At 33.4% G+C, this 15,496-nt stretch overlaps 2 protein-coding genes across 3 annotated transcripts; one reads left to right on the top strand and one right to left on the bottom strand.

Moving 5' to 3' along the window:
• Nucleotides 1-4,369: 4,369 nt before the first annotated feature.
• On the top strand, nt 4,370-6,189 carry LOC111390368 (RING-H2 finger protein ATL46-like). Of its 2 annotated transcripts, none has more exons than XM_023015406.1 (2): nt 4,370-4,588; nt 4,897-6,189. In XM_023015406.1, the coding sequence occupies exon 2, from the start codon at nt 4,918-4,920 to the stop codon at nt 6,034-6,036; it is 1,119 nt and encodes a 372-aa protein (XP_022871174.1). In that variant the 5' UTR covers nt 4,370-4,588; nt 4,897-4,917; the 3' UTR covers nt 6,037-6,189. The 2 variants fall into 2 exon arrangements, with proteins under 2 accessions (XP_022871174.1, XP_022871173.1); XM_023015405.1 differs by having other exon boundaries at nt 4,370-4,584.
• Nucleotides 6,190-7,999: 1,810 nt separating this feature from the next.
• Nucleotides 8,000-8,968, bottom strand: LOC111390370. Its single transcript, XM_023015408.1, has 2 exons — nt 8,180-8,968; nt 8,000-8,146 (listed from the first exon to the last, which is right to left on the bottom strand). The coding sequence occupies exon 1, from the start codon at nt 8,761-8,763 to the stop codon at nt 8,275-8,277; it is 489 nt and encodes a 162-aa protein (XP_022871176.1). The 5' UTR covers nt 8,764-8,968; the 3' UTR covers nt 8,000-8,146; nt 8,180-8,274.
• Between the last annotated feature and the right edge of the window lie 6,528 nt (nt 8,969-15,496).

Here is a 15,496-nt window from a genome sequence, read left to right on the forward strand (position 1 = left end):
AATGTAGGGTTTGTATTCCAACGTATTTGTGTGTGTGTGTGTGTGTGAGTGTTTTTTTTTTTTTTAAAGTTTTCACCCCTTTTTTAATCAAAAATTCATATTATACAATATAATAATCATATCTTAAATATTTAAATTTAATAAAAACAAATCATCATATAACACTATTAATTGCATTCAAATCAAACATTTATTGCTCTTAAAAAGGTGTCTAAAGGGTAAAATGGACATTTTGCAACAAAAAGTGACGTTTTTGGAAGAAATTGGTGCAAATGAAATTTTTTTGTGCATTTTCAATTTTAGTGACATTTATGTAAATTCCCCCAATAAATAAATGGGAGAAAATGAAGATATTTTTAACCTCTTCTTGGCCTCTTGGAGATGAGGCAGGGATGGGAAGAGATTTCTCGTAAGGTCGTGGCCCACTCCATTCTACTTCATCCTCAATTGATTTTGTTTAATTAGAAGAAACCCTTTCATAAATAAGTGAAATGGATCCAAAAGTAATTTTCAGAATTTCAAAAACTCTTTTTAACTCTTAAAAATTATGTCAAATGGGCCCTGACATTTATATTTGGTTCTACTAGTAACTATTTCAATTCACTTTTGCATTTCACATTTGTCCAACATCTATTAAGTAGCTTTTTGAATATCAGAGGGACTTATCATAAAGTAATCTTAATGCCCCTATTATCTCTCTTTTGCAATCAATGGCACGGGAGTGGACTTAGCCTCTGCCTTTTTGTGCGTTCAATTTGTACTAGCGACTTTTCAAAGTGTTACATCCAGTATGTTGGTCGAGACCAATGAAATCGAGTTAATCAAATTTTCTAGTTATCATCACGAAAAGCTGCGTAGATTGTTATCCTATGCAGTAAGAGGTACGTTGAAATTCCAAGATATTTGATTAAAAAATAATTCAAACTTATATACGTATGCACAAAAATATTATTATATAGACGAAGTGATTGAACAAAAACAAAGATGCAATTTTACTTTTGTCTCTTACACGACTTGGGATGAATGAATTCCATGATTCAAAACTATTGAAAAATGTGATTTATTATCCAAGTAGGAGGAGAGAAAAAGGTGCACCTACTGCTAAGGAGTAGATTACCGCATCCTAATTATAGATTTTAAGAGGATGTTAGGCTATAAGTGAAAGATGATTATTCAAACATGCATTCAGATAAAAGTTGCTTGCTTCACCTTTTTTAGGCTTATTTAAATCATAGAAATGATTTCTTACTCATTGTAGATAGGAGTTATCTTCCTAACAACTGATGTAGGCCTACAATTATTGACAATTCAATGATGTAGGCCTACAATTATTGACAATTCAACATTGAATTGTCAAAAATTGTAGACTTGATCGTTGATTTGGCATCGCCACATCAAAGGTGAACGAGATAACTCTTGCCCATTATGGTAGGAGATCATTTCTAATCCAAACCATGATCTTGCAGTCTTGATTAAAATAACTGAATTGTCAATAATTGTAGACTTGATCGTTGATGTGGTGTTAGCGGTGGACACGATAATTTCTACCCATCTTGGAGAGGAGATAATTTCTAATCCAAACCATGATCTTGCAATCTTAATTAAAACCATAGTTATCAGACCCAATTCGGATATCGACCCGATCAAGGTATAGGGTCACTGGGTTACTGGTCGGACCGGTGAATTGGTGGTTGGACCAGTGGCTCATTACTTAAAAATAATTTAATAATTTTTGAAGTATAATTTTTTATTTTTTATTTTTTTTGTTGAGACAAAATTAAAGTTTTCAAGTTCTTTGTGATTAATTTTTCTATACATTTAAATTAATGATTTTTGAACTCATTTATCAGTGATAATGGTTAAATTTTGATTTTATAATTTTGTATATTATATTAAAAAATATATTTTTCCCTTTTAGTGATTTACAAATTATTTATTAGTTATTGACAAAAATTTTGTGTATTATCTATTCAATTTATATTAGTTAACATTATTTTCTTTTCAAACAAAATAAGTATATAAAATAATTATTTGAAATTACAAAGTGAATGAAAATGTTGGACTAATTTCTTTAAAAATGATTCTACAAGTAGCAAATTATTCATAGGTTAGATATAATTTATTAAACAAAAGAAGATAAGTGTTGCTTGTATTAATGGTAACGCTGTGTTTTACTTAGAGGTCAATCAAGGGTTCAAATCTTTGGTATCTACAATTTCAATGTAAAAGAGTTTTGAAATTTGGTTTAAAAATCAACCGGGTCGAATTGAGTTGAACCGGTCCAAAAATTATTCAAAAACCGCTTGTTGGCAACTGGCCCAGCTCGCTCAAAGGCCCGGGTCATCGGTTTATCGGGCCGGTCGATTTTAATAACTATGATTAAAACCATAAATGAATTAGTTGACTAAAATTGTTTTATTTGGCGGCACCACACACCACTAGTTTAATCAACTGCCCAATTTTCAAACTCTATCTCATGCAAATTAAATGGTGCAAATAGCTCCATCAATTCAAGATAAAATAGTCAAAATCAAAATTATGTTAGTCTAGATTATAACATTTTTGTCAACAATTTTGATGATTGATAAAGAATCTCATTTGCAAGTTGAGAATTTGGTGAATATGTACACTAAATGGGCAAACACTATTGGAACTTGAAATTAAAATAATGGACGAAACAAATCAAAGCCAAAACACTTCTTTAAGAATCTTCATCAAGTATGATAGTGTTGGATCTAGGGTATAAAAGATAATTCTTGAATTATTTTATTTTATTTTTTCAAATGTCCCATGAGTACCATTTCCGATATATCTCACCTAGTGTCACTCACCATCTTTTAACATGCTGGGGAGTATACAATGGCAATTTCTAACATGAAAGTTCGATCATGAGACTGTAGAACATTCAATGGTACACTACTTCAACATGAGTTATGCAATAACGAGATTTCTATTTTATTGATATTTCTACACATATGCTTATACTCAATTAACAATATTGTTTTATTTTAAAGGATCTCTTCTATAATTTCGTACACGATTATTGATTTGTGCCCCCAAACTATGCCTATCAAAAAGTATGTGGTCGTGACTATTTCTATTATTATAAGCTCACGTAGATCATTGTAAGCGCACACCATATCTCATAATTGATTTAGACGTGCTTAGCCTTTGTTTGTTTGTTTGTTTGTTTGTTTTTTGTTTTTTGGTGCTAAGCTTATAAGTTGATAGAAATGGGCGATGAATAAGTAAATGTTGTGAATCTTACTAGATGCATAATTAAAATTGATATTTAATTTTGAAAATCAACTATTAAAAATTTCCCAAACAGGCTTAAAATGATCAGATCATATCGAGTTAATTGTTCCAATGATCACTGAACTTAGGCCAATGTCTTTGATTGATTACTAAATTATAAAATGTTAAATTTTGGCCATTGAACTTTGAAAAATATCGAATTTTTGTTATTGAACTTAAATCAATGTCTTTGATTGCTCATTGAACTTATACCCATGTCTTAAATTGCTTACTGAAATTTAAAATATTGAGTTTTGGTTACTGAACTTTGGAATATGTCGTACGTTACTCATTAGTACAATTGTTGAACTTTGAAAAATATCGAGTTTATAGTGAATAATGTACAATATTTTTCAAAGTTCAGTGAGTAATGTATAATATTTTTCAAAGTTCAGTGGTCAAAATTCGACATTTTTCAAAATTTAGTGACCAAAACTTGACATTTTGAGTTTCAGTGGCCAATCAATGATGCGGACCTAAGTTCAGTGATTAAAATTTGACATTTTAAAATTCAGTGGTCAATCAAAAATATGGATCTAAGTTTAGTGACCATTGAAACAATTAACTCAATTATATCATTGACATGACCTATAGTGCATGTCCATATCAAATAATCAAAATGTTGACTACTATCTTTTTCTTTTCTTATTTTATTACTGGAAACAAAAGTGTTGTCTTTTTGGCATATACTTTTTTTTTTTTTTTTTTTTTTACAAGGTGTTCGGGCTTGCGTCCGACTAGATCCTTGTCCCTGAACCTCCGGCCCCTCAGCAGCTCAGGGAGGTAAATCGCAGGATGTGCCCTTGTTGGCTCCCAGGTTCCCACAACTCATTTGGATTCCTTCCGCAAAGAGAGCTCTCCTCACTGGACGTTTGTTCACACCAATGACTTCCTCTCCATATGGCTCCCAGTGTTAACTCCAGGAATCGAACTCCCCACCCTTGCTTCCAGTGTCCCAGCGAAGTGATTGTTCCATCAATTCGGATGTGCCCTGGGGGGCCCTTTTTGGCATATACTTACTTTGGAAACTAGTGCCACACCCGCCTTTGGATTCTAAATCCGTTTAAAAAAATTACACAGTGGAAGAAAAAACCCCATCACTTTCACTTCCCATATATATACTGTATACACACTGAATATGACTAAACTTTTTTTATATTAATTATAATTGTCAGTAAGAGGGGGAGAAATTCAAGATTTTCATATTTAATTCCGTTATTCTCGCGGGCTGTTAGAATCCAGTGTAAATCTGTGCTTTTAAGGTTTTGCTAAGCAATCGAAGTCAAGGTAGGTAAAAACTCAATCGGCATCACTGTCTTTTCATTTTGTTGGACAATTAGTGAGTTGGGATTTTTCCATTTTTGATTGTTGCCTTATTAGCACCAAACTGCCTTGTGGTTTGATATTGTGATGTTACTCTGTTTTGGGAAAAAATTTGAGGGTTAAGTTTTTTATGTTTTAAGGTTTCTGCTTGTCTGGGATATGTATGTTTATGTGAAAGAGGGAGAACGTGAAAAGTACTTGTTTTGGTTTATAGTTCAATAAATAGGCCTGTTTAATGACAGATTCAAACTTGAAATTTTTTTGTGATTCTCAAAGGAGAACGAGGATTTGCAAGAAATGAGGGGCAAAGGGATTGGTAGAGAAAGAGTGAAACGGCAGTTTTCTGAACATATGCATTTGAAAATGTCTTGGATTCAGCATCAAATCAACCAAAAAGATGGAGTTTTAACATACCAACCTCCTGTTTATCCTGTATCAGCTTCCCCTTATGTCCACAATGAATCGAGCCCTTCTCCGTCTTCGTCTGGTACTAGGATTAGTCCTGTTGTTCTCTTCATTATAGTAATTTTAGCTGTTTTGTTTTTCGTATCGGGTCTTCTCCATTTGCTTGTTAGATTTCTTACGAAAAATTCATCCTCCTCACAGTCGAACCGGGATTTGGGTGTTTCGGGCTCTGATGTTCTCCAAAGACAACTGCAACAACTCTTCCATTTACATGATTCTGGTCTGGATCAAGCTTTTATTGATGCATTGCCAGTGTTTATGTATAAGGAGATTGAGGGTTCACAAGAGCCCTTTGATTGTGCAGTTTGCTTGAGCGAATTTTCTGAGAAGGACCAATTGAGATTGCTTCCGATTTGTAGCCACGCATTTCATATCAATTGTATTGATACTTGGCTCTTAACGAATTCAACATGTCCTCTCTGTAGAGGGACTCTTTTCAATCCCGGTTTTCCCACGGCAAACCCTATTTTTGATTACGATGATTTTAGGGAAGAAGATAGACATCCCACTAATGTAGAGAACAGGAATTCTTTCGGTGAGAAGACAGCAGAAATTGAGGAAGTTGCAGTAGAAAAGGCAGTTTTACCCGTGAGGCTTGGTAAATTCAGAAAATTGAACGAGGAAGAAGGGGAATCACCGGGAGAGTCTAGTGATAGTAAATTGGACGTTAGAAGATGTTACTCTATGGGTTCATATCAGTATGTAGTTGGCGGTGCTAATCTCCGGATACCCTTGAGCCTTGATCGAATTCGTTCTGACGCGAAGCTGGTCAAAGGGACGGAACAAATTAGCAATCCTCCGAGTGAAGACGGGAAGAAGATTAGTATTGGGACAAGAACTGATAGCTATTCTGTTTCCAAGATATGGCTGTGGTCGAAGAAGAGCACTTATGCAAGTTCTTCAGATGCCCAAATGGAGTATCCGTCTTCTCTTAATATGGACTTACCATAGATGCAGAGAACAGAAGGTGTCGGAAAGGTACATTATCATTTTGGGATTAATCTTGTAATGGTGTCTTTCTACTTTATCGAAATTTAATTTACTCTGCTTCAATAAAATTTGGTGATAGTCTATAACATGATATATATCCATAATTGATGCGAATTTCAATTCTCGATGTTACATTTTGTTACCGGTTTCATAAATGTTTGTTGGTTCATTGCTTTTCCTTCATCTTCGAGTTCTTATTTTGGATAAACAGGTGAAGTCAAATTAACAACTTGTTTCTGGATATGTTTAGAACATTACGAATTCTTGAACGACTAATTGCATTGATCATGGCATCGGCAAGATATGCAGGACAATAATCCAACAGTGGCGATTATCTTATACTTTTGGAACAGTTCTATCTTGTTATGAAAAATCAGAGATTCCCGCCCTTCTGTTTGAGAAGTGTGAACAAAATTTCCATGTCAACTCGACATGAGAATGGACTTGAGTTTAAAAAGAATTTGGCTTAATTTACATGGTTGTGTTGCATGTACATTACAATTTATAGATTTATTTATCAACAGATAAAGTTTTGAGATTTGACTCAAAATCTCACAAACCAACTCCACATTTAAATTTTTTTTTTCTGTTTGTTGTTTTTTGTGAGCCATTAACCCACATTACACGAACACAACATTTTAAGTGGTGAAAATATTTTGACAATTTTGATTCAATTTGTCGTTATCTCATCAATTTGTAAAAGAATATGTAAATGATGATATACAACAAACATTTTCATAATTTATTTGATCCGTTAACCTTTTTGGACAGAGTCAGTTTTAAATGAGTAGTTTTCGATACAAACCTTGGCTTGTAATGGGTTTGCCTTTTTTTAATTGGTTTCTTCCCATGTGCCCCCTGTAATGAGGTGAATTTGAACCGGTTTTTAAACAACTTGGACGTGTTTTTGTAAAGAGTAAATACATTACACGGGTTTCAAGGAGATTGCCCCTAAAGTACAAAGGCTTCAAAATCAATACCATTGAGAATGGATAAAATTCGATTTTATATTCGAACAGAGTTGAAATCAATAAAAGTCAATTGAACAGATGTAAAGGGCTTTCGTGGCTTAAAAGAACCGGTTCTGTCTTGTCTCTACTCCACTGCAATTGACAATTAAATGAAAAAAATCTAGTAGACATATTTGTCTTTGGTTATCATTAGGCAAGTTTGGGTCATCTCACAGCATTCGGATCAGAATAATTAAGGAAAATTTCTCACGTACAGAAGAAAAAGGATTATTCTTGGTGTAGATAAGAGTGTCCATAATGGACACTCGACACCTCCTATTGAAGGGGTACTTGCAACGCACAGATACCCCTCCAATAGAGAGGGATCGGGTATGAACACTCTTATGTATTTGGTGATGTACACCAATAATAATCCAGGAGAAAATTAACGGGATCAATACAAGAAGACATGTCACATTTCCTTGTCAACTTCATAATCAACAAAAATTTTAACATAAAATTGCGGTCTTACACGGGTTGCAAGGAGATTGCCCCTAAAGTACAAAGGCTTCAAAATCAATACCATTGAGCATGGATAAAATTCGATTTTATATTCAAACAGTGTTGAAATCAATAAAAGTCAATTGAACCGGTTCTGTCTTGTCTCTACACTGCAATTGACAATTAAATGAAAAAATCTACGAGACATATTTGTCTTTGGTTATCATTAGGCCAGTTTGGGTCATCTCACAGCATTCGGATCAGAATGATTAAGGAAAATTTCTCACGCACAGGAGAAAATGGTTATTCACGATGTACATAAAAATGTCCATAATGGACACTCGGCAATCCCTATTGAACGGGCACCTGCAACGCACAAACGCCCCTCCAATAGGGAAGGGTCGGGTATGGCCACTCTTATGTACTTTGTGATACACGACAAAAATAATCCATGAAAAAATTAACGGGGTCAATACAAGAAGACATGTCACATTTCCTTGTCAACTTCATAATCAACAAAAATTTTAACATAAAATTGCAGTCTTACAATAATCCCTTAAAAGTGAAAAAAAAATAAATAATAAAACAGTTACAATAATCCCCCAAAAGAATAATGAATTATAAGCGACTTTATTAAAATTAATAAATAGAATAATTTAATGGAAACGCTAAAAACAGAATCAATTTATCAACCGACCGCTTTCATTCACCGTCAAAACGTCGAACGCCAAATCAACCGGCTTCTTCCTCACGCGAACAGTGGCTCGTCCTTGCCAAACTCCATCGACCCTTTAGTTGACACCGGAATCGCCGCAAACCGGGCCGAAAAGTCCCATGCTGGCCAATCTTTCTCCAATTGACTGTCTTGCCACTGCCCTTCATCAAAATTCAAAGCATAACTCAAAGGATCGTACTGGAATTTTCCTGTTTTGGACCGGACCGTCGCCCTATTGAACCGGCGGATGAATGTCTTCCATTTCGGACCGGCGACGAGCTCCGACCATTCCCTAACCTTCTTCAAGGCGTTTATTCCCTTCCCCCACAAGCCTCCGGCGATTTCTTGCTCTTTCTCCGGCGGTGATACCCTCTCCCAGTTATCGGGTTGTCGGGTCTGGAAACACGGGTAGTTCCAAAAACAGCAGCAACTTTGGCCTGAGAATCCAGGATCTTGCAGTTCCTCCTTTAGGTTCGCTTCTTTGGTGGAGATATCTGAGCCGGCTTGCGATTGGAAGGCCATTTCCGGTCACGAGAGAGAAGAAGAATGTGGGTTTGCTGTAAACCCTAACCCCTAATCCCTCTCTCTCTCCCCCACTATTTATAGGATTTTGCTTATATATGTATATATAACGGAAACAATTGGTGATACTGCCACCCGGATATACCGGCAAGTATTAACTGTACACAAATGGAACGTTACGGCTGGAAACAACGGTTCTATTTAGGTCGGCCACGTGTTACAATTTCATTGGGATTTGTGAATAAAATAATCAGATCGCCAGTGGGTGATTAGTAATTTGGAGTGAGGAATATATGCAAGTAATTGTAGTTATTATTTTAATATTGGGTAAATTGCATATTTAGTCCAAACTTTCACGAAAATCACAATTCCATCTCTAATCAATTTTTTTTTCGCATTTATCGTCGCTTTACTATTTTCGTCCGTTTCATTTGTTAAGTCCAGTCAGGTGAGCAGCAGATGTTTTTTTTAAATAAAGGAAAAAATTGTCTAACCTTTAAATCAATTAAAAATAATTGTCATGCTTGGTACACTTGTGTACACCATGCATGATAGTCCTTTCACATGAGAGGGTTCAACGCTAATCTTGGAGCCCCCTTATGTAAGGGAGTTGTAAGCTTGTAGAATAACCCTAAAAATAAATAATAACATAAAAAGAATCCTATCATCCTCTCAATTCCACTCATTCTCACCTTATCCAACAGAACTTTTATCAACACTTTCATCTTCAGCAATGACATCTTCTTATACATAAATGCATGCATGGTGGTGGATATATTCATTAGATTTATTAGAGGTTGTTTTCTAAATAATGATTTAATCAATTAAATTTTCATTGTTGTGGGTCGGCATGTTTTTTAGTGGCTCATGAATGAATTAACAAAGAAATTGGATGGAAACTTTCAATGGAGATTAACTCTGTTGTTTTACTAAAGGTCGAGGTCCAAATTATGCAGTAAGAGTTAATTAGGGACAAGATCCCAGATTCCTGAAAGGTTGGGGACTATGTATGCAATTTCCCATTAATATAATAGGTGATTAGGAATCTACAAAATATAAATGAAGATAATTGATGGGGACTTAATGGTATATATTATTATTGTTGGCGTGAGTAATCATTTGATCATTTGTAAATCATTGCTTTAAAAATTAGGATGTATGCAGGAAAGGATCGGAGACCAAATCTGCAAAGGAAAAAAGTATCAAATTGCACTAATTTAATAAGCTGGGAATCCAAAGAATTAAATCTAATCTTAAACAATCATTTTCACATAAGTAATGCTATATATATCCACTAGTGTTGGACTTGTTTGGTATGACTTTTATTTTTTGCTTTTACTTCTGACTCTTGTAGGAGAATTTTTGGAAGAAATTATCTTAACTTTTATTTGAAAATTATTTTTTAAAAGTATCTCAACTTTTATTTGAAAATTATTTTTTAAAAGAGTTTTCTATTTTGAAGGTACTTTTAGAAGAGTCGCATTGGACTGATTTTTTTTTTCTAAAAGCTCTTTTAACTAGTAGAAGCACTTTTATAAAATTAATCAATGATTTCAAAAACAACTTTTGGGTTTCAAAAGCTCATTTTGACTTTTAAAAATTATATCAAATGAGCCCTTAAAACAAAACCATTTTTGATAGAAAATGATAAATCCAATTAATGAGTCTCATAATATCACACTTAATTGAATCTACGTGTCCCGTAAGATGATAATTTAGCACCTTACTTTATTATTTTCGGATCTTGTATTAAGGTTTACATAATGAATTATATAATGTAACATGACACTCTACTATTTGTTATTTTAAAATTCAATCAACTTTTTCATTCAATTTTTTCCTCTACATTATTTTCGATAACCACTTATATACTATTTTTATATACAGATAACAAAATTCATTATTTTCACATGAAAGCTTGATTCATCATTCTCCATTAAACGCGTGGCATGTGTAACATTATCTTAAATAGATAAAATTACACATGATCTTAGAATCTTGTACATTTTGTTACTACATTTAATATCACAGTTAATTGAATCTACGTGCCCCATAGGATGATGTTTTAGCACCTTACTTTATTATTTTCGGAGCTTATATTAAGGTTTACATAATGAATTACATAATGTAACATGACACTCTACTATTTGTTAGTTTAAAATTCAATCAACTTTTTCATTCAATCTTTTCCTATACATTATTTTCGATAACCACTTATATATTGTTTTTGTGTACAGGTAGCAAAATTCATTATTTTCACATGAAAGCTTGATTCATTATTCTCCATTAAAGGCATGTCATGTGTACCGTTATCTTAAATAGACAGAACTACCCATGATCTTAGCATCTTGTACATTTTGTTACTACATTTAAAATCTAGGTTGCATGAAAGCTTCCAAGATGTTAGCATTTCCAATTTGAATATATTATTGAAATAGCAACTCTTAGGGGAAAACTTCCAAAAAAAAAATTAATAATAATAATAAAAAATTCTAATTTCTTATTTTTAATTTTTAATAAAATTCAAGTTCTGAGAAAATGCTTTAGGAAATTTTTGCAAGAGATATATGAAAAGATGAATTACGAACTGCACTTTATTATACAGTTTTCGTGAGCTCAATTACGATGTAACTCAATTCTGAAGTTCAACATATGATTTACATAATTTCACACTTTAATTTTTATACTACAAGAAAATTAACAAGTGATTGGAGTTTTAATTAATGTTATAAGTTTCCTGTAATTAGATAATTAATTTTAAAAATAAATTATAATTGATAAGTGTATTTTATACACTTATTTAGGATCTAAAATAGCAATATTGAGTTGTTCTTTTGATGAAATATATCATAAATTATTGAATTTTTGTTAAATAGGTAAAACTCAATGATTAAATAAGAAATTAAAAAAAAAAAAGGGAAAATCATGAAAAAATAGTGAAATCCAGAAGATGGGGATCAAGTTGCAACAATCCAATAGTTGAATTGGACCATGTTTGAAGATTGGAGATGCTAGGGGTTCAATTGGATGTACTTGGAAGCTAAGAGGACAAAATATAGACTAAAATGTGGAAAAAGACGATACATCAAAGTTTCGTGGCCAAAATGTGAAAGAATGGAAGAAGGCAACAAAAAATTGCTCTATTCAACTGTATAGTGCATTTGGCATGTGGTTGCATACACCATGCGGGGGAAAAATATGGTTTTCAATTTTTGAACTATGCAGTTGCAGCCTATTAAACTATGTGGTCGCATAGTTATAAAATCCTAACAAATTTCAGGTTTTCTTATACGATTAAAAGTCAACTTGGTAAGATTTTAGGTGATATCTTTGACCTAAACTTGAGTCATATAAATACCAAAATGTCTCCTACACCTAGGGATCACACATAAACAACTCAAGAATATCGAGATTCTTTGAGAAATCCATTGGAAGAAGAGAGCAAATTCATATTTGTACGAGGTTTCAATTGTAAAATTGCAAGAAGATGTCAAGTAGAATTAATACCAAAAAATTGGCACAATAATTGGGAGTACAATTCAAGAGATATCAAGGATCCATCAAAATCATTCAAGAATTCATAATTTCTCCTCAATTATTCAATTTCTAGGTGATGTTTATTAAACTTAGAATGATTTCTTGTAATTTCAATATGTTAGGTTAGATTTTTAAATTGTTAGGATGAGATGAACCTTTGTTATCAGATTTTTTATTTGAATAATTAGTTTGATATTAATTTGTTTGAATATTATGATGCTTATTATAGTTTAGCTTGCTTTTTAGTTAATTGACCACTAATTGAATTGTTTGTAGGTTTTATTGTCATCAAGAGAGCTAATAGAATCATTAGCACATAGTAGTAAGCATTGTGATGTTCGATAGAGAATATAAATATGCCTCTATGCTTCAAATGTTTACAATAGATGTTCTAGCACGTTTAATGATTTCTTGCATATTCGTATCTGTCATACAAACTATAGAAAGGTCACATATAGGAATAGATTTAATTTGCTATTGAGAGAAGCCTTCAAATAAATTAGGAACATTGACCAACTTGCACGGTATCAATATGTCACTTTAATTGTAGACTAAAAATGGAATAACAAAGGGGATTATACATTTTAGTGATACATCTCACAAATTTGATAAACTTTTTACTTTGCTTTCTAGTTATTTGATAGATTAGGTGTAGATTAATTACAGCTCAATATTGCTATTTGATTATTTGATAGATTAGGTGTAGATTAATTACAGCTCAATATTGCTATTTGATTAAAGGTGCTAATAGCTTTAACTCATTCAAACATATATTCCTTGTGGGTTCGACATTTAATTTACCATTATATTATTTGATCACGATCTCGTGCCCTTTCGAGTTTTCAAAGGGCGAACAATCTCTCAGAAATGGCAAAATCTAGTTCTTAACTATATGAGCACCTCGAGTTTTGCTTTGCATCAATGGGAGAGTCCAGTGTCTTGTGCTTCGATCTCGGGGTCTTTGGCAAGGATATCCATTATCACGATACTTGTTCCTATTTTGTGTTGATACTTTTTTTTAGATGATTCACTTTGGCCAAAAATGAGGATCATTTGATGGGATGCAATGTTTTGGTCGAGTAGTACCATGAATCACGGGTTTTTTAGATGGCTATATTTATCGAGCTAGATAGATCAATTGCAAATTTTTGATGGGCATCTTGGCATCATATTAAAAAGTAAAAAGCATCAGCCTAACATATTAATTGTAAGAAAGCTTCAATTTCTTTTCAATCTGAATGAGTCTAATACTTCTGAAAATGGGCGGGCCGCCTAAAGCCAAGAAAATTATCCTTTGAACTCAACCCTCATTTCGGACGAAGTCTATATTGGGTAATGTCTCAAAAGTCAAAAGTTTGAGAACTTCTATTGCAACTAATAAAAGGTAATGATTGTGTGGAAGATTTCTAATTAAAGTTGAGAACGTAATCCTTGCAGTACTTGGTTTCCAATTTACAGCCGGTTTTGGAGTCTTACACATAAGGAGTCCTTGTTTGAGTTGAAATTAAACTCTTCTACTTGATTATTGATCCTATAAATAGTATATGTATTTCATTATTTTGGGTGTAGCCTAAGAGTTGATTTGAGAGAAAAATATTGTGAATCTAACATTTTAAGACTTTTCGTACAAAGGGTAGAAAAGTATATGTAGTAAAACACGAGTTTATTTATCTTTGTAATACTTGGAGATTGGGTTAGTGGGTGAAATTCTATATGGTTGTAGCAATTTTCATACAGTGAAAAGCTTTAACGATCTGTTTAATTTGCGCTTTATATTCTTTATTTTTCCTGTTTGCTAATATTCTCTTGAACAACAAAAGATCTTGCGGGTAAATAGAAATAAAGGAAATTGGCGTAAAATTTCCAACAAGTGGTATTAGAGCGTCAGGAGATTTGTAGTATTGGAGCAATAGAAAAATATGTCATCGTTGAATTATGAAATGGAGAAATTTGATTGGAGAATCAATTTTATTTTGTGACAAGTACAATTTAGGGATTTATTTATTCAAGTTGGACTATACAAGGCTTTGAAAAGAAAACCAACTAAGATTTCTGGCAAGGAAGCTAAATCTAGTATGAGTGATGACGACTGGGAAGAATTGGATTTGAAGGCTGCAAGCACGATATGTCTCTGTCAAGTTAAAAATGTTCTTTCAAATATTCACGGGATATCTGCTGCAAAAGAACTATGGGAGAACCTAGAAGAACTATATCAAATGAAGAGCATCTTAAATCGGTTGTACCTGAAGGAGCAATTTCATTCATTGCGCATGGAGGCAAGTACGAAAATCTCAAATCATTTGAGTACTCTCAATATGATTATTTTAGAATTGGAGGCTATTGGAGTGAAGAAGGGCAACTCCATAAGGAAGAAAGCAACTTGTTGGAATTGTGGTCAGACTGGTCATGTGAGGAAAAATCGTCCAAAAGGTGAAGCAGGGTTGGCTAACTACCTGGGGTCGGACAATACGTCTCTTCTGGTGGAAGAGGATGCGGATGTGGTGCTGTAAAGTGAGATGGGAATATCCTCATGGCATGTTGCCAGTTGCCATGATAAAAGATGTGTTCCTATTGGCGTGGGTCAGCATATCTGCACATAGCATTGATTGACACTTGATGTAAGATGTGTAGGTATGTGGTGGTGTTGTGATGTCGATGGCTGATGAGTTCTCTGGGAAAGTGAGTGGGAGAGTTGCACCATAACTATCAGCAGGGTTGTTTCGATATGTAGTTGATGAAATGCTCAGAGTTTGCGGATAATTTTGAGTGGTTATACTCATATAATGGGGTATGAGACCGTTAAAGTATGTCAAAGGCTTACCTATTTTTCCAAAGTATTGTGATTAAAAGTTGTAGAAGAGATAACGAGATTTTGACTCATTTTCAGCAAGGTTGAGATTGTTGGGTACTTGCCTCAAAAGTGAAAAGTTAGAGGATTTCTATTGCAAATAATTAAAGGTAATAATTGTATGAAGACTTCTAATTAAAATTGAGAGTAGAATCCTTGCAGTAATTGGTCTTCAATTTATAGCTAATTTTGGAGTCTTACATGAAGGAGTCCTTGTTTGAGTTGAAATTAAACTTTTCTACTTGATTATTGATTCTATAAATGGTGGATGTATTTCATTATTTTGGGTGTGGCCTAATAGTTGATTTGAGAGAAAAATATTATGAGCCTAGTATCTCGAGATCTTTC

Source organism: Olea europaea, unplaced genomic scaffold (genome assembly GCF_002742605.1).
Source record: "Olea europaea var. sylvestris unplaced genomic scaffold, O_europaea_v1 scaffold675, whole genome shotgun sequence".
Taxonomy (NCBI): domain Eukaryota; kingdom Viridiplantae; phylum Streptophyta; class Magnoliopsida; order Lamiales; family Oleaceae; genus Olea; species Olea europaea.